Raw genomic sequence first — 19,725 nt, 5'->3', positions numbered from 1 at the left:
AAGGGCAAGGTCTGGAAGGAGACTTACAGCATTGGCATCCCCAGGGCTGGGCAAGGGTCGTAGTCACAGGCATTAGCAGCAGGTTGTGCTTGAAGTGTGGCCCTGAGGCTGACTGCCAAGGGGGATGGTTGAAGCTGAGGGAGAGTAGGTTTAGACTGGATCTTAGGAAGAAGTTCTTCGGTACCAGGCTGGTAAGACTCTGGAATAGGCTGCCCAGCGAGGATGACTCCGCCTTGGGGATGTCCAAGGCCAGGTTGGATGAGCCCCTGAGCAACCAAGTCTAGTTGAGAGGTGTCCCTGCCCATGGTGGGGGGGTTGTAATAGATGATCTCTGTGGTCACATCCAATCTAGGCCATTCTGTGATGAGAGGGATCAGGATTCAGTCCCTGACTGTGTTTCAAACACATGGGATGTTTCACACTGGTGGGCAAGAGAGCTTTGGAATTACCCAGAGGACCCAAACTCAGTCTCTGAAATCCTTACAGCTCTGGAACCGATGTGATTCAGAGACTTAAAGACACATCTATAAAGACTGTCCTTTGGGGCCCTTTGGAGGAGCACTAACAGCTCTGGGCACCTTACTGAGGCTCTGTGATGCACCTGTGGAGCCCTTCCTGGTGGTCCTCATCAGGTCTTTCATGCTGCTGAGCTGTCCTGGCTTTTTGCCCTCTTTGTTTCAGAGTTCGCACCTTCCCCAAAGAGTCCCACCTGGGCCACGACACCGTGCGAGCCCTGATGTACTACGCCCTGAAGGTCTGGAGCGACATCACCCCCCTGAATTTCCATGAAGTAGCAGGGAACAATGCAGACATCCAGATAGACTTCTCCAAGGCAGATCACAACGATGGCTACCCCTTTGATGGGCCTGGAGGAACAGTGGCCCACGCTTTCTTCCCCGGAGACCATTACACGGCAGGAGACACTCATTTTGATGACGATGAGTATTGGACGTTCCGGTCGTCAGGTAGGTCAGGGTGGGGGAGCTGCTGCCAAATGCAAGGGCTCTCAGTTTCCCTCCTCTGCCCTGGTGGTTAGAGTGATTTAGCCTCTGCCACACCTTCACCCTGGGGTTGAGGATCCCAGTACCTTCCTTTGGTTCTCCCCTCAGCCTTGTGACAGCAGCCACCTTTGAAGACCTTCGATGTTCTTGGAAGGCTCAATGGCATCTTTGCGTTTCCTCCCATGGTATTTGCAGTTGCAGAGCTCCCCATCGCCCTCTCCCAGTCTCCATCTCTTGTGGGACCGGAGGGTCACAGGCTGGACATGCTTCTGTAGAAGCTCTTGGATGGGGACTGCATTCTCTGACTTCGGTGCCTTTTGGGTGGCTTCGCTGCCTTGTGTCCTAGCTCCCTATTTTTAAAGAGTGTTTGTAAGTTGTCCCACCTGGAAAAGGGCTCTGTGGTCTGCAGGGAAGAAGTCTTCTCTGAACAGGTTTTCCCTACCATCTCACGTCCATTACCTGACATCAGGATGGTTACAGTTACAGTTTTGTATTGGTTTTCAGTTACAGTTTTGTATTGGTTTTTTCTTTCATTTCATCTCTCCTGGCTAAAGCAGAGGTTTAATAAGCAGAGGGACTTTCAGAAGCAAGTGTTCTCAGCTGCCTGAGCTGTCCGTGGGGATCACCTCCCCAGCCTTCCTATCAGGCCTGTTTGGACAGAGTATCTCCTCTGCAGTCACCAGCTGTTAATTTGCTTGTCATGCCTCCTCCTCCACTAGCCTCCCAGTGGGCTCCTGCTGCTTCAGCTTAATGATTTCGTTTAGATCTAATCATCTTATGTGAAACCAGCTAATCCTTCTTTCTCCCCACCCCTCTCCTCCATGACCACCAGCTGACCTCTGTCTGGCATTGCTGAGTGTTCATGGGCAGGAGTGTTCACCAGATATGCTGGAGGAGGTCTGAGCTTAAGGCTAGAGGTCTGGACAGGCTGATTCTCCAGGATTCAGCCTGCTCCTGGGTTTCTGCTGCTATGCAACCTCAACCAGCTCTGCTCTGCACACATACAGGGCAGAGGCAAGCACTGAGCTCTGGTAGCATGCCATGGCAGATGTGCTGAGATGATGAAGGAAGGTGTGGTGCCTCTTTTTGTAGTTGGTGGTTGGGAGCCCTTGTTTTGAGGCTGATGTGGGCTGGTGGCCCCACAGGGAGGATCCCTTCAAGCACCAAGGGATGAAGGGGTGAGCCTGATGGTGAGAAAGCTGCCCTCTATTTTGAAGGTTTTGGAGCTATTCAAGCTTCATCTTTTATTTATTTTGTTCTCTCTAGTGATTCAAAGATAACAACTTGGTAGGTGATATAAAAATATCCCCAAGGTTGTCAGGTTGGCATTAAAATGTCAGAAAGCATATGTCTTCTTCTTCTCCCATGGTGCTGGGGAAAGCAGCACAGGATATAAAAATCCCAGCTGTTTACAGGTACTGCAAATGATAGTCATCAAGGAAAAAGCAGAATTCAGCAAAAAAATCTTACACACACCCCCCCCTCCAAACCCCAAGGCCAGTGGGGATTGCTAAGGACTGTGCAGGATCAGCCACGGCTGCTTCTGTGCAGCATCTCCTTCAGCATCAACCACAGCTCAGGGAACGTGGGACTGCCCTGAGCTCTGCAGACACCTTTCTGACCTCACTGCCTTTTCCTTGCAGTACTTGCAGTCATGGTCTTAATAAGAACCATACTCAAAGTCATTGCCACCCTCTGGTATTGCTCTGCCAGGCATTGCTGTGCAGTGAGGGGCAGCAGCTGTATGGGTGCTTGGCTGAGCTGGTCTGGAGCTGGACAGTGGGAATACATTCACCAGGATCAGGCCTGGCTGGCTCCAAGGAGCAGTTCCTCCTTTGTTTTGGCAGTGGTGATGCAGGCTTGGAGGTGAATATTAACCCCTGTTGAGATCTGACCTGAGGGTCTGAGGATCTGGAGAGTATGGAGAGTATGGGATGGGTCTGTGTGTGGGTGTGCCCTAAGGCACTGGAGCCTGGATTGCAAATAAGAACATTTGGGGAAAGAGAGTAGAATTGAGCTAGCCCAGACTGAGGAATAAAGGAGGTGTCAGTGCTCAACAAAGTCTTCTTGATGCTTGGTGTGTGAGGATCAAAGTGTTTGCCTGAGGGAGCAGAGCCCAGAGCTGCAGCCCCACCAGTATAAGGTGTGGAAGAGGAGAAGAGTCCTCTGGAAACAAGCTGGATGTGGGCACCTGCCCCTTCTGCCTTGTCCTGTCAGAACAGCAGTTATGTGAGCAGGGTTGATGGCTGATGAGCTCTGTGGTTGTGTGTGTGTGCAGGAAGGAGTTTGCAGTGGCTTGGGCCAGGGCAGCAGTATTGCTCAGGCAGGGAAAGCCCAGCAGAGCACCATAGGCAGGGAGCCCCTGCCAGGCACCCCCCAGTTCCTTGGCACATGGCTTTGCTCATTATCTCAGACTTTGAGAGCTTCTGGCTGGTGGCTGCAGAAATTTGGTGTTCTGGACATCACGAAGCCTGTGTCAGCAGCTGCTGCAGGGCAGGTATGAGATATAGGAGAGAACTGCTCTGGCCCAGCTCCTGCAGCACCAGTTAGCAAGGATGACAGACACTTGTGCCAGGGTCACTGCCTCAGTCGTTTGTCCAGCTCTTTCTCAGGTGCCAGTGATCTGGAAATAAGAGGAGTAATCGCCAGGCTTGTGTGGGGGCTGAGGACTTGTTCTGTGGGCTGCCATCTGGCTTGCTTTCCATTTTCATTTGATACCCTTCATTCTCCTTTTTCCCACTGGAGTAAAAGGACTTTTTCAAACCTCACCTGCTCCAAAGCTTTGCTTACCAGTTTGTCTAACATGTAGCTATGCCCTCTTACAGCCCTCCCAGCCCACCCAAGCCCCCAAAACACAAGCAGCTTGCAGTGACTTACATTTGATGTTGTCTGTGTTTGCAGATGCTCATGGGATGGACCTATTTGCTGTAGCTGTCCATGAGTTTGGCCATGCCATTGGCTTGACCCATATCTCTGCTATAGAGTCTATCATGAGACCCTACTACCAAGGGCCAGTGGGGGATCCTCTCAAGTATGACCTACCTTATGAGGACAAAGTCAGAATCTGGCAGCTCTATGGTAAGTTTGTGTCCCTCACCTGGCTACAACTTATTCGTACCATGAGACAGGCGGAAAGGGACCTGGGGGTACTGGTTGACAGCAGCTGAACATGAGCCAGCAGTGTGCCCAGGTGGCCAAGAAGCCCAATGGCATTCTGGCTTGGATCAGGAGCAGTGTGGCCAGCAGGAGCAGGGAAATCATTCTGCCCCTGTACTCAGCACTGGTTAGGTCACACCTTGAGTACTGTGTCCAGTTCTGGGCTCCTCAATTCAGGAAGGATGTTGAGTTGCTTGAACGTGTCCAGAGAAGGGCAACAAAGCTGGGGAGGGGTCTGGAGCACAGCCCTGTGAGGAGAGGCTGAGGGAGCTGGGGGTGTTTAGCCTGGAGAAGAGGAGGCTTAGGGGAGACCTTATTACTCTCTACAATTACCCGAAAGGAAGTTGTAGCCAGGTGGGGATTGGTCTTTTCTCCCAGACAACCAGCAAGAGAACAAGAGGACACAGTCTCAAGCTGTATAGGGGGAAGTTTAGGCTTGATCTTAGAAAGAACTTCACAGAAAGAGAGATTGCCCATTGGAATGGACTGCCCAGGGACGTGGTGGAGTCGACATCCCTGGAGGTGTTTAAGCAAAGCCTGTATGAGGCACTTAGTGCCATGGTCTAGCTGATTAGCTAGGGCTGGGTGATCAGTTGGACTGGATGGTCTCGGAGGTCTCTTCCAACCTGTTTGATTCTGTGAGTGGAGCTGGTGAGGAGAATGTGCCTGCTCTCAGCAGGACCTTCAAAGGTCCCTTCCAACCCAACCCATTCTGTGATTCTGTGGTGGTGTACCCCTCTAATGCTTCTTTGTCTTTACACATAGGAGTCAGGGAATCTGTGTCCCCCACAGCCAAGCCTGAAGTAGGCAAAACTGAAGAGCATCCTGTCCTGCCAGAGCTGCCAGAGAACCGCTCCACTGTCCCGTAAGTCGAGTTCATTTCTTTCTAGCAAAGGTCATCTAGTAGTGAAGCTTCACTCAAGCATCAGCATCTTGCCTGCTTGCTGTGGCTTCAGTATTTCCCTCTGGACCTCTTGTCTTCTGAAACACACACAGAAGTGCCCCTTCTTCCTCATGTCTCCTGATCCTCTCCTGCACACACTGCTGCTTTTTTCAAGCAGCCTGGGTGGGCACTGGCCAGCCAGCCTGCAACTGAAGTGCTGAAGAGCAGGAGCAAGTGATAGGTGCTGTCTATCCCTTTGCTAATTTTTATCACTCAAGGCATATCCAGTCATTCTGTCTCATCTTGGAATGCTTTTGCATTTCCCTAAGACTCAAAATTTTGCTTGTGTTAATGGAAATTTGTCCCCATCACCCTTAAGTGAACTCATCCTTGCTGAAATGTTAATCAGCCTTCCTCTGCAGTATCCTGGGTTCTGCAAGCATAGCTTACCTCAATCCTTCCACAGTGAGCAACTCCTTAATGTACCTGTGGGGGAATATTGGAACAAGTGGACCGATAGCCTGACTCCAACACAGGTTTGAATTGACAAAGGACCACTCACACTGAGTGGCATCAAGAAACCAGCGTGCCCTCATTAAGGGAGGTTCTGGATCTGGCTCATTAATAAACATTGGAGTTGTCAAATTGTTCCTCCACCAGGGCAGGAGGACATTAAAAGGGGAAGGGACACTGAGCACAGGGTCAGGAGTTCATGGTCGCACACATTTTTGCAGCAGCCTTAGGTGAGAACAGCAGAGATGGAGCAGGACATCTTCACCTCCTGATCTGACCTCATCTGGGGTTTGATCTTGAGGCATTTACTTCATCTCTCTGTGCCTCTATGCCCCACTTGCAAAGAGGGGATAACAGCACTGAAGCATGAAGAAATAGATAATTCCTATGGTAATGGGACCAAGAAGAATATAATCTTGAAAAAATATCCCTGTGCTGCAGTTACCTTTCTCACCTCAGCACCTTCTTCACCCCACTTTGTCCTTGGTAGAGAGGTGCTGGTGGAGGTGTCTCAGCTGCCAGGGGTTGCAGAAAGGTCCTAAAGGATCCTTTTCCTTGAACATGCTGAGTGCCATTAGTTATCTTTCTTCCCACTGAGGTTGTCCACAAGACTGTATGGATGTGTTTTGACCTAGAGATGAGAACGTTTCTCCCTGCTGCTGAAGGAGATCACTGTCTGGCACCATCAGCAGGAAGAGCAGGACACTTGTTCATGCTACCCCCCTCCTTCCTATCCCATGTATGACTGGGAGAGAGGATGGGGTTCACCTCCTCCTCTGCCATTTTGTGCCTGAAGAGGGCTGTGAAGCTGGTGCTGTGAGCCCAGCACACCTCTTCTGTCAGCTCAACCCATCCTCTCCTTGTCCTTCACCAATCACCATTTCTCACATGGGCTTCGTGGCAGTTTTGCTCCTTTCAAACTCTGTGCCTTTCCCACCCATGTTGTTAAAAGCAGCTCAGTCTCTCACCTGTGGCTTGCCACTTGGCTTTCACCAGGTGTCACAGGGCATTGTCTCACACGTGGCATCATCTCCCTGTGTTTGGTCTCTTCTGCTTTTTGCTCTGCAGCTCTGTCACCTCTCAGTGGCATTTGGGAGCTCAGCCTGGGAGCAGCAACATCCCTGGCCACCGGAGCGAGATGCTGCTTGGCTCTTACCCATCTCATGTCCTGCTGCCCAAGGGCTGCCAGCCAAGCTGTGCTGTGCTGTGCTGCTGTGGTGCAGCAGCCAGCTCTGACCTCACCAGTCACACTAGCTGGTAGATGTAGAGCCTGTCCCCACTTGACTCCCAGGGACAGTCTCTGGTGGCCCAGGGAGCATTACGAAGCTGTCTTTAGGCAGAGGGTTGCCCGAGCTCAGCTTCACAGAATCACAGAATCAGCCAGGTTGGAAAAGACCTCAGAGATCATCGAGTCCAAATTATTGCCTAATACCTAACGCCTCCTGACAACTAAACCATGGCTCCAAGTGCCACATCCAATCTTTTTTTGAACACCTCCAGGCATGGTGACTCCACCACCTCCCTGGGCAGCACATCCCACTGGCCAATTACTCTTTCTGTGAAGAACTTTCTCCTTACCTCCAGCCTTAACTTCCCCTGGTACAGCTTGAGACTGTGTCCTCTTGTTCTGCCACTGGTTGCCTGGGAGAAGAGACCAACCCCCTCCTGGCTACAACCTCCCCTCAGGTAGTTGTAGAGAGCAATAAGGTCTCCCCTGAGCCTCCTCTTCTCCAGGCTAAACACCCCCAGCTCCCCCAGTCTCTCCTCACAGGGCTGTGCTCCAGACCCCTCCCCAGCTTTGTTGCCCTTCTCTGGACACGTTCAAGTATCTCAATGTCCTTCCTGAATTGAGGAGCCCAGAACTGGACACAGCACTCAAGGTGTGGTCTAACCAGTGCTTAGCACAGGGCAGAATGACCTCCCTGCTCCTGCTGGCCACACTATTTCTGACCCAGGCCAGGATGCCATTGGGCTTCTTGGCCACCTGGGCACACTGCTGGCTCATGTTCAGCTTACTGTCAACCAGTACCCCCAGGTCCCTTTCTGCCTGGCTGTTCTCCAGCCACTCTGAACCCAGCCTTGGAATTCCCCATGCACATGTCTGGATTTGAGCATGAGGAATGTGACAGATGGGTGCAGCCTGTGCTCTTCTGAGGGCTCTGGAGGCAGGGGAGATGTGGTCCATGGGTTGGGGGGCACTGGGAGGAGCCAGCCCCTTGCTGCCCACCTGGGCTGTGCTTACTTGGGCGTCTCTCCACAGGCTCTGGCGGGATGTGCCCAACAGATGCAACACTCATTTTGATGCAGTGGCCCAGATCAGGGGAGAGGCTTTCTTCTTCAAAGGTAAGTGCCTGCTGCCATGGTCTTTGCATGTGTCACCCTGAGGTTGCATTGGTGGGACAATGCAATTCTGCAGCAGGAGTGTTGGACAGGCTGGGGTGGGCAAGGAGGATAAGCTGACTCCAGGTTTGGAGGCTGCAGGACCTGCAGACCCAGGGAGGTGTCTTACAAGCTGCTGACTCCTTCTAGCTCAAGTCAAAGTCAAAGACCTTGAATCAGCCCACTAAGACTGAGGATGGATGCTAAGGAAACATTAATGTCAATGTGAATCCTGCCTCCAGTGCAGCAGGAGACAGCCCAGCTGGTACCTGCCCTGTCACAGGGCAGTAGAGAAGAGGCCCATGTGGCTGGGGAAATGCTGAGGGACAGACAGAGAGATCCCAGAGGATAATCTGGCTCCAAGTTTGGAGGATTCCTAAATGGGGACTGAGAGGGAGGAGGAGAGCTATCCAAAAGGCTGTGCAGTAAACTGACCATTTGTTTTATCCCAAACCAAGGGCAAGTCAGTGAAACTGAAACACAATTTCTTTAAAAATTATAAAAATGGATATTTTTAAACCCAGCACATAATTAACCTGTGGGACCGGCAGCTAAGAGCAGTTGGGTGGTGTAAGACAGGTTGAGGGTCTGGCAGATGGTTAGGAAGGAGAGATCAGAGGAAGGATGGTTAGGAAGGAAGAGAACAGGGGCACATCTTCAAGCTGTGCCAGTGGCAGCAAACCCTCCTGCTCACTGTATTGCACAGCTGGTGCCAGCAGCCAGCACCCTAACACCAGGGCAGATGCATGTCCACATGGCATGTCCCAGGGTTTAACATCTCCCTCTGAAGTACCCAGGCTGGTGACCATCCAGTGACAGCACTTTGTGCTGTGCTCTTGCCCATCACCTTGCACTGCCCCAGTGAAGAACTCAGTTGTGATATTCACATTCTCCAAGTTGAAATCTGGGTGGAACCAAGGATGAGCAGAGCAACAACAGCTCTCCACTCCTTTCCTCCCACACTTCACCTAATGCTTCTTGCTGTGCATCCCCCAAAGCCACGGTGTGTGGGACCACAGAGCTGCCCGGTTCCGTGTCAGCAAGCTCCTCCTGGCAGTGTGTCCCTGGGGTGCCCATCTCTCCACAAGGATCCCATCAGTGCCTTCTCAGCTCTACAGGATGCACTCTGTGCCTGCCTTTCTCATCTTTCCAAGATGGAAAAATGCCCACTGGGTACTTTACATCCCTGGCCACCATTTGGCCACTCCAAAGCCATCTAGGAGGGAAGCAGAAGCGTCTCCTCCCAGGATGAGGAGCAGCATTCAGCCATGTATAACCCACCACAGTGCCAGGCTTGGGTCACAGGCAAGAGTGACACAAGGGCTCCAGAGAATTCGACGTTGTTTGTGCCCTCAGGGGAGGACAATATGGAGGCTGTTCCCCTGCGGTATTTGCTCAGATGCCAGCTTCAAAAAGCCACAATGAAGAAGGGAAAATACAAGACAAGAATTGGTGTCCAGGATAAATGGCTGGCTGTGTCTCAGAGGGGTGAAAAAAGAGATGAAAAGTAAAGAGAAATCTGTCTCAGTGTCCTATTTTTGGGTACATTTATTGCGGGCCAAAATGCAAATGAAAAAAGAGCAGAGTGTCAGTGGGTGCCAGCTGCATGGCTGCCTCTGGCGCCCAGCACGTCCCTTGAAGCTCTCATCACTGCCACCAAACAGTCCTGGGCACCAAGGAGTGAGGATGGCACCATGGGCAGTGGCATTGGGTGCACCCTCAGCAGGTTTGCTGACAACACCAAGCTGTGTGGTGCGGCAGACACGCTGGAAGGAAGGGATCCATCCAGAGGGACCTGGACAGGCTGGAGAGGTGAGCCCATGACAACCTCCTGAAGTTCAACAAGACCAAATGCAAGGTCCTGCAGCTGGGTCGGGGCAATCCCAAGCACCGATAGAGGCTGGGCAGGGACTGGCTTGAGAGCAGCCCTGAAGAAAAGGACTTGGGGGTGCTGGGGGATGAGAAGCTCAACATGAGCCAGCAGTGTGCACTTGCAGCCCAGAAAGCCAATCACATCCTGGGCTGCATCAAGAGAAGCATAGCCAGCAGGTTGAGGGAGGTGATTCTCTGCTCTGGTGAGACCCAGGCTGGATGTGGCTCTGAGCAACCTGATATAGTGCCAGGTGTCCCTGCCAGTGGCAGGGGGGTTGTAACTAGATGATCCTTGAGGTCCCTTCCAACCCTAACAATTCTCTGATTCTATGTCACATCTGGATTTTCATGACCTCTAGCCATGAGCTGACTTCATTGTTGGACATTTGGTTCTGAGCTGGTCTGGCTGGTTCCCTAGGCAGAGAGAAGCCTCTCCCACCACAAAGGCACCTGGACTGGAGCTCCTCAGGGCTCCCAGGCTTGTTGTATTGGAGGCAACAGTGGGTCCTGTGCACTTTGGAAACACCACTTGTTTTGATTTAGGTTCCTCACTACAGGCTCCTGAAGTTTTAAAGCACCTTTGGCTGGTGGTGCGTGTCTGCACGGCGTGTGCAGCTGCCTCACCAGAGGCAGGCAAAGTGTGGAGAGCTCAGCACACAGCTGGGATCAAAATCACCTGGTATTAAAGGAAGCAATTTCCTCAACCCATCAGCCACAGCAAAATGAGACGCTGGGGACAGCAGGACTTTACGCTCGGCTTTCATCCTGCTCAGTGGTTTCAAATCAAGCTTTTTAAGCAAACATGGGCTTGGGATTTTTTTTTTTTTTTTTTTTTTTTTTATTTTTGTTTTATGATATTTCTGCATGCTAATGGCAGCAGTTTCCCCCATGGACTTGGCTTTTGCTGATGATCATCCGAGCAACTGCAGCACTTTGGCGAGCAGCCTTGGCCGTGACAAGACGTGAGCATGGGCAGGCCAGGGCCATCACGTTAACGAGTCCTTGCTGCTTAATTACTGAATGCTTTGCGGGGTTCCTGATAGCTTAGAAAAAACAACCAACCAACCAAACCAAGAGCACAAGCTATACCTTACCTTGAGGGTGGATTTAAGACATGCTTGGTGCAGTTGCCCGTCCCTGACAAAGGGTTGAAGCATCAGCAGCGCTGGGGCTTGCCTTTGTGCCTCAGAGGAGCCCAAGGCACTCAAGTTGAGATGCTTCTCAGCTAAAGGAGGAGTTATGTTGAGCTGTATGTTCTTTGAAAAGTGGAAATCAGGCTTTGTCTGGTGCCTCCCTAGTTTGAGATGCAGAGATCATCTTTATTTAATTACATCTGTTTCCAGCAATGTCCAATGGCCACCAAATTTAAATCTTGGGTTTTTTTCTCAGTGTTCTTAAAAAGAATCTGTAATTATGGCAATCCCTACCACATCTGAATGTATTATTCATTTGTGGGTTTCAGTCAGATAGAGCCAATATGCAAACTGGAGCAGAAGAACAAGAACATGATATAAATCCTTATAATTAGAATAAAACTCCCTCTCTGCAGATGTTTAAGTGTTAGAGTTTTGCCTCCTGCATTATTAGGCTGAGATCCAATTTCCATAAAATTTTAAGAGATGGTGTCCCAGTCTGCCAGCTCTGGAGGAAGGGCTGAGTGTTGTGAATACAAATCTGAAGAGGTGTCTTTGCTTTCTGTTGCTTATGCCCCCTTGGGAATCCGTGCAAGAGCAGATGTAAACAATGGGTAATAATTTACATCAGGCAGTAATGAATGTGAGCCCAGGCTGAGGGCTGGGGCTTGGACCTCTTGCTCCAGCTCAGAGCTCACTGTGGGGAGCCCTCTGGGGAAAACACAGCACAGAGCGTGCTGGGAGTTTGGGTTCTGAGAGAGTTTGGGTTCTGAGAGAGTTTGGGTTCTGAGCTGTCTCTGAAACCATTAAGACTCCTCAGGCAATCCCACGTAAGGCTCCTTCAGCAGGAGAAGGTTTGGCACCCTTCCCACAGAGGACAAACCTGTTTCCTTTTCCATTACTCAAAATATTCCAGGAATAGCCCAAGCCATGCTGTTTTTTCAGCTGGGGCAGCATTGCTGCAGGGGCTGGAAGTGCTTTTGCTTACACACTGCTGCATTTGGAGTTGTTCAGCCTGGAGAAGAGATTTTTGTGTGTGTGTGTGTGTCCTTTCAGCGCTTAAAGGGGGCCTTTGAGAAAGACTGGAACAGTCTTTTTTGCAGGACCTGTTGTGACAGAACAAGGGATAATAGTTTTAAACTAAAAGAGGGGAGATTCAGACTAGACAGAAGGCAGAATTTTTTTTTTTTTTTTAATGCTGAGGATGGTGAGACACTGGAAGAGGTTTCCCAGAGACATGGTAGATGCCCCCCATCCCTGGAAACATTCCAGGTCAGGTTAGACAGGCTCTCAGCAGCCTGCTCTACTTGAAGATGTCTGTGCTGACTGCTGGGCATTGGACTAAATGGCCTTTAAATGTCCTTTCCCACCCAAACCATTCTATGATTCTACATTCAGTCCCTGGGAGCACCACAGGACCAAGGTCCCCTGCTTATCCTCCACCTCTAGATGGTACCAGACTCTTAGTTGTGCCTCCTTCCTCACCTCGGCTCCTTACAGTTTTATGAGTATAGTTTTCTCCTCCTTTATTTTCTTGCTCCCTTTCTTCATGAAAAAAAGCCCCTCTGGTATTTCTGTGTTTGATGGTAACCTCATGCACATTTCTCAATATGAAAGCAGCTGGGCAACCTGTGAGCAGGAAGCTCTGGGTGCTGCAGGAGAGGAGAAATAAGGATGTTTCTTCAGAGGCTCTTGCTAAAGATTGCTGCTGTCTGGTGTAGCTTCAGCCACTGCCTGGTCCTGCGAGCTCCCATGCAGAGCATGGAGATGTGTGAGGCTCCTTTCACCTTCTCCAGCTCAGTGCTGCAGCTTCACACTGCAGCCAGGAGTCTGGAGGATTATTTTGATCCCAAAAAGGGGATTTCTTCTAATGGCTGCCAGAAATAGCACTGGCAGCTGCTGCTGGAAGGCAGGATGCCTCTAATCCAGAGCTCCCATCTCATGTGCTTTGCTTGCTGCTGCTGCTGCTGTGTGCCTGGCACTCGTGTCCCTGGTGATGGGGGGTTGCAGTGTGGTTCAGTAATGTCCAGTCTGTTCCTCCAGGCAAGTACTTCTGGAGACTGACTCGCAATAAGCACTTGGTCTCCCTCCAGCCGGCTCAGATCCACCGCTTCTGGAGGGGCTTGCCACTCAACCTGGACAGCCTGGATGCAGTCTATGAGAGAACCAGTGACCACAAGATTGTCTTCTTCAAAGGTGAGAGCACACATGGGGCTGGAAGTAGTACATGTGTCTCACCTCCCCAGTCCAGAGCACAGTTACTTTGGCTGCATTTTGACCTCTCCTGCAGGCAGGAGACATCAGTGCCAGCTGTTGAGCCTCTCCCAGGGCAGCTCTAAGACCTGCTGTCCGTGAGCAAGGCCAGGAGAAACCAGCTCATAGGGAGAGCAGGCAAAAAGTAGCAGTCATGTTCCCCAGAAAATGAGGGAAATATCACTGAAGAAAAACTTGGGCCACTTGTAAGGGAAAGCTTAGCTTTTCGAGAATGAAATACGAGCAGGACCCACCCATGCAGACACTCTACAGGTTTTCTGTTCCTTCTTTTGGCCTTTGCTCTTTTTAGCACGTGCTGCTGAGAAAAGTAGCAGCAGAAGGGACAAAAAAGAAACCTGAAGAGCTCGATTTTGTTAATTATGTTTCCATCACTAATTTTTTTTCTCCAAAAATAAGTGGCAGAAGCTTCTTTTTATTTACAACAGCTCACAAGTTTCTTTCACTAGAGCTGGAGGAAAGAGATTAGCTCTTAGTTCCTACACAGATGGCCAAGGCCCCCATAAGCCATCTGCCTGTGCTGGTTAGATATTACCCATGTGCTGAAGGTCACCCAAGTCCCTGGCAGGCACTGGCTCTTGTTCCAGAAAGTTTGTGCACTTGAGCTAAACACATTGGAATTATCAGTACCCTGTGGCTGGAAATGGCTTTTTGTCTCCCACCCATTCTGCTTCAAGCATGGTGCAGTTAATGGTTTCAAAGGTGCTGATCTTCTGAAAGCAATTACTTGGTTTCAGTTCCTCCAGCAAGGCTGGAGAAGTGGTTTAGGTCCTGTGCAAGCCTCTGCACTTGCAGAAGTGTTTCCAGGCACAGCTGGAGCCCTTCCAGGCTGCCTGCACGCAGAGCACTACAGATCTGCTCCAAACCCTCTGCCTTTCCACTGATCTGGAGGAAATGGGGCAGCCCTCACACCTGGCACCAGACCCTCCCAGTCAGGTCTGCAGACCTCAGCAGCACTCATTTGCTTCCTTCTCTTCTTCCCTTCTCTTGCTGCTGGGGCTGGACAGATGTCCAGCAGGTCAGGGCCAGGGGCTACTCCTGGCTGCTTGTGAGACCAGAATTACAGCTGGGTCTTGCCCCTGCAATGTACAGCACTCCAAAGTCACACATGATGTTTGTCTTAGTCCTGCCTAGCTCATAAGATTAAACTCAAGATTTTCTTTCCAGCTGTAAAATACTGTCTCATTCGCCCCCTCCTGTTTCATTGGTCCCTGGACAGAGACCAAAGCACACAAATTGCCCTGGCCTCTGAGTTCCTGCTGCTGATACATGGCTGTGTAGTTAAGTGCCTCTTCAGGTTTGCTAGAAAAGCCAGGGAGGAAACAGCCTGGTCTGTAAACCAGGTTGTGTGAAAAGGACACTGCAGGTTCCCAAAGAGCCATTGTGCAAGCAGAAAGACCATCCCAGCAGTTAGAGGACTGGGTAGGAACTGAGAGATCTGGGTTCATTTTCTTGTTCTGCCACAGACCAGTGGCCAGTTGTGCTTCATTTCTATCAGAAATAAACATTTAAAATAAATAAGCCAACATCTTGACAGTTCTCTCCTGTCCAGGGCATTGCTGCCTTGTTCACTGAAGAGCAGTGCACTGCTCAGGTGGGATTTGTCCAGTCCCTGTGCATCCTCCTTACATCCCATAAAGTCCTTCAGCCTTGCTGGATGAAGTGTGGTGATTTCTCTTCTAAAGTGGGTCTACACTTCACTTCTCAGGGGGCAAATAGCAGGCAGAAAGGACCCAATTTCCCCCCAAAAGCTGTGTGTAACTTTCTGTTCCTTGCAGTTGGATATCAGGGAGAAACTAAAGGGGCAGAAAACTAAATGCCACCACCAAATACATAAAAGTGACAGCCTTAGCAACACTGCTGGTGTGTTTGTGTCCTGGGACTGTCACTCCTGCAGCTCTTCACGAGCAAGGTGTGGGGGATATGCTCCATGGACAGCCTGACACACAAAGAAGCAACTACTCAAAGATCAAGTGCTCCCCATCCTTAGACACCAAGAGCTCAGTCCTGGGGGTTGTCACATGAGGAAACCTCTGGTTCCCTGCAGTGGAACTTCAGTTTCAGCTGTGAAAAAGAAATGTGATTTTGCTCTGTGTTTCTTTCCTTTCCACAGGAGACAGATACTGGGTCTTCAAAGACAATAATGTGGAGGAAGGCTACCCCCGGCCCATCTCGGACTTCGGTCTGCCCCCGGGCGGGATCGATGCAGCTTTCTCCTGGGCCCACACTGACAAGACTTACTTCTTTAAGGACAATCTCTACTGGTGCTATGATGACCACGAGCGGAGGATGGAGCCTGGCTACCCTTCAGAGACCATCCTATGGAAGGGCATACCAAGCCCTTTAGATGATGCCATGAGGTGGTCAGATGGTGAGTTCCATATTCTGGTTCAACAAGCACAAGGGAAAAAGAATCGAGGCTTTATTTGCACCTGAGCAACTTTACCATGCTCTGTCTCAAGGCTGTTCACTGATGGCCCCTGAGAGATTTGCATGATGTGTTCAGCCATGGATTTACAAGGGGTTTAACCCTGCACACCTTCAGTACCAGGAGGATGCATCTGCTCTAGGACCCACCACAGAAGAGGCAACCTATCACCACTTACCTCCCATCTGACTGGTGGCTCTCGCTGATGTGAGAGATCCCAGCCAGGTGTAGCATCATCTTTTTGAGCATTCCACCAGCAGCCCCTGTGCTTCTGCAGTGAAAGAGGGTATTGGCAACAAGCAGTGCTGTCACACATGCTATTGCTGCCCTGGGCTCAGCTGGGTTGGAAGTGCTCCTTACAGCTCCTTCTACAGAGCCTGCAACATAAATGGCTAAGCCCCAGATGGGACAACAGCTCCTGATGTCTGAAAGCTGAAGAGGGAAGGCAGGCTTCTAGCTAGAGCTCCCTGTACTGCTTGCTAAAAGGCTTTGTAATTTTAAGCAGGCAGGAAAAATATCTTGGGGGCCTAATAATCTGATTTTGTGAAAGGAACACAGTTGATGTTGTTTTGCAGTGATTGTTAGCCTAAGATGTGCTGACTTGCTCCTCACTGAATTTGTTCTCATTGGATTTTTAGCTAGATACGTGGAGGATGCAGGCAGAAAATATTTTTAATAGAGATGTTTTCCCCAGAGTTACAACTTATTTCCCAGCTATTAGATTTCTCATTGGTTTCTTCCCCCTGAAAAGACCACAAAAACTTTGTCACAGGAGATATTTACAACCAGCTATTTGATCACAACAAAGTGGCACTTCCAGGTTTTATTTACCAGAGACCTAACTGTGTAGTAGCAACCATTAAACCAGGCAGAGAGGAGGGACATTTCCAGAGGCTTTTCAAGCTGAATTTCTAAAACTGCTGAGAGCAACCAGCTGTTCACATGGGTAGGAGTCCTCCATGAGCACGGGAGTTGCTTAGAGAATTCACAACCTTACTGTTCACAATGGAGACAATGCACCCAAGAGCAGAAGGTTTCCAGGGCCCTGCCAGGCTCAGGTTATTTATCTGAGCCTGGAGACAGCAGCATGCACCCAAGGTCACTTACAGGTAGGTGAAGTCTTCTTGAACTTTGCCATGCCTCATTTCAGGACTGTTCACTGATGGCCCCTGAGAGATTTGCATGATGCAGCCAGCCATGGATTTACAAGGGGTTTAACCCTGCACACCCTCAGTACCAGGGGGATGCATCTGCTCTCGGACCCAGCACAGTGGAGGCAACCTATCACCACTCACCTCCCATCTGGTGGCTCCTGGCTGGTGTGAGAGATCCCAGCCAATTGCAACATCATCTTTTTGAGCATTCCACCAGCAGCCCCTGTGCTTCTGCAGTGAGAGAGGATATTGGCAACAAGCAGTGCTGTCACATGTGCCATTGCTGCCCTGGGCTCAGCTGGGCTGGGAGCGCTCCTGTGCCCTTTGCACTGGGAGAGTGCCCATTGCCGTTCATCTTCCCTTTTGGTTTTGGTCTCTTTGCAGGTGCAAGTTACTTCTTCAGGGGCAAGGAGTACTGGAAAGTGCTGGACAGTGAGCTGGAGGCCCAGCCTGGATACCCCCAGTCCATTGCTAGAGACTGGCTGGTGTGCAGTGACATGCAGTCCGACTCCCCAGAAGCAGCAGGGAGCAGCAGGACCGGGGCACGCTCCAGGCCCGGGCAGCACGACGAGAGCCGCTCGGAGAACGGCTACGAGGTCTGCTCCTGCACCTCGGCCTCCCCAGCCCTCTGGGCTTGCCCTGTGCTCAGACTGTCAGCTAGCCTCCTGCTGACCAGCCTGTGGACAGCAACACTGCTGCGTGCAGCTCTATGACATCTCATCCACTAACGAGACAACGCCATGGTGCTCCGGAGAGGGAGGTGGACAGAGCCTGTGTTGCAAAGTGCTGCAAGCAGAAAAACATTCCTAGGAACATGCTGGTGAAGGGTTTGAATTCTCCATGAGAAATGAACAGTGGGTTTTGTTTGGTTTTGGTTTGGGTTTTTTTCTTTTTTTAAGTTTAAAGTCTAATAACAGATTTTTGAGTTCTGTACCTTCTTATCCCCCCATCCAGTTAAAGACAGAGCAGCCTAACAGTGAGTTTAGAGATGTTCCCTAGAAATGTATTGCTTTGGATGTTTAAACACAGCAAAGGAGGGAGGGGACAGCTCCTGTGATTGAATGGGAACAGAAGAGATGCTGCTGAGACAGATGGCAACATCCTTGGAGGAACGGCAGCAAGGCGAGAGGCGAGGAGGTAGTTTTGTGCTGACACCATCTACACATCCTATTGGATGCACTAGGTAGGAAGGAACTTTGGCTCCACTAAGATTAACTGCAAGGTGACCATTTTATTGTCAGACCCACTGTGGTCACTACTGTCTGGTTAACTTCTCTCAGTTTCTACAGATCAGAAACCCTGTTGCCTTTCAGAAGGCAGTGCAGTGCTTGTCTTTGTATCTGAGTTGTCTGAGTTGAACAATTTCTCTAATAAACCTTGGCTGCCTACACACATCTCCTGGTCCTCAGCCAGACCAAGCCTGCCACCTGCAGTGAGGTGCTGACTGCTGAGGCTCAGAGCAGCCTCACCTCTACACAAGGAGCAATCTTGCTGACAGGGCAGCCAAGTGAGATGCAATTATACCCACTGCCCCCACCTAGTCCATGCACAGAAACTCCTGCTTCAGGTTGGTTTATGCTTTGGGGGAGGGATCAAGATATCTCACAATCATTTGTGGGGAAGATGGACAGGAGAGATGCTGCACAGTCAGCTTCAAACTCCTCTTGAAGTCTCTGCCAGGAATTTGGAACGACAGAAGCAAGATCTAGGGCTGCTTTAGAATGTTTTGAGATTTTGAGGGGTTTTTCTTACTGCTAATCCATATTCTGAAGTAGAATTTGGGCACCTGAGAGTCCTTGCAAATGGTGAGTGAGAAACTGTTTTAGGAACTGTAATAGAGATGTCAGGAAGGCCAGGCAGAGCCTCCCAGTCTGGTGTTGTCAAGAGTTGTTAATAGAGAGAAATGGGCAGCAGCTGCTGGGATATGCTTCTCTCTTCCCTGCTTCTGGAAAGCTCCTGCAGTAGTGCCTCCTACTGCCTCTGCAGGGCCAGCTACTGGGGAAGACCTGGCAGCCAGCAGGGAGCTGCAGGCAGTGTCACTGTGGGAGCCAAGGCTGCTCCACTGGCCTTGGTGCTAGCCAGGGATTTTGTCATGGGGCTGGGCATAATGCAAATACCTGCATGGCACAGCAGGAATGGCAAAAGAAGTGCACAGTTGCCTCCTGATGGGAAAAAAAGGGGTCACCTTGAGTTTTCTTCTCTGCTGCTTACATTTTTAACTAGTCCAAGTCATTCACAGGGTGCAGCTATTTCAGGACCATGTGTTACAGTGTGATTTTATGGGGCATGAGTCAATGGAAACCTTCCATTAAACCATTCAATTGCCTTTTAAAAAAAATACAAACCAAAAAACTTCACATACAGCAGCCCCACTGCTGAATAAATCTGTCTCTGATGTTCTTGCTGTGCTCAGAGCAGTTCCCCATCCCACCTCTGCCCCCCAGGCTGGGCAGAGGCTGCAGGGGCAGGGCCTTGAGGGTGGCCATCATGGGAGATGGGGTTTTCTTTCAGTTCACATCACTGGCCTTCCTCTCGAGTCAGGAAGAAATGGCTTTTAGTCCTTGCTGGGATGACTCTGCAGGAATGTCAGCATGTCACAGGTTCCTCTTGGAGATGAGGCCAGGTAGGAGCACAACACCTCGGGGCTGACACCCTCTTGGTTTTCCTGTTTTTTGACTTCCTCCATAAAAGAACTATCCAGAAGCTGCTCTGGAAGGGTCTGAGCGGGGATGTGGGTAGCACTGCTTCCCATTTTCCAGCCCAACCAAGGAGTCTGCTGTGGTGCAAGGACCATGGCCCCTTAGCCATGGTGATGTGGGTACAGTGGTGCTGGGACCCACACTAATGGGACATCAAGCTAAGTTTATTTAACATGGGGGACTGTGATTTATGGATAAAGCCTGTGGAAAGGCTCTCAGTATGCCCTTCTCTGCTT

At 50.5% G+C, this 19,725-nt stretch overlaps 1 protein-coding gene across 1 annotated transcript in view; it reads left to right on the top strand.

The window, feature by feature from the left end:
• MMP17 (matrix metallopeptidase 17) overlaps positions 1-17,503 on the top strand; it is a 71,722-nt gene extending 54,219 nt beyond the window's left edge. Inside the window, exons 4-10 of the mRNA XM_054392954.1 lie at positions 682-965; positions 3,903-4,079; positions 4,923-5,022; positions 7,814-7,896; positions 12,981-13,133; positions 15,322-15,579; positions 17,175-17,503. Of these exons, the coding sequence (XP_054248929.1) occupies positions 682-965; positions 3,903-4,079; positions 4,923-5,022; positions 7,814-7,896; positions 12,981-13,133; positions 15,322-15,579; positions 17,175-17,503 (1,384 nt within the window). The remainder of the gene's footprint in view (positions 1-681; positions 966-3,902; positions 4,080-4,922; positions 5,023-7,813; positions 7,897-12,980; positions 13,134-15,321; positions 15,580-17,174) is intronic.
• Positions 17,504-19,725: the final 2,222 nt, after the last annotated feature.

This window comes from Indicator indicator, chromosome 26 (genome assembly GCF_027791375.1).
Source record: "Indicator indicator isolate 239-I01 chromosome 26, UM_Iind_1.1, whole genome shotgun sequence".
In the NCBI taxonomy this organism is placed as follows: Eukaryota; Metazoa; Chordata; class Aves; order Piciformes; family Indicatoridae; genus Indicator; species Indicator indicator.
The sequence above is the reverse complement of the archived record's forward strand: the minus strand, read 5'-3'. Positions and strand labels throughout refer to the sequence as shown.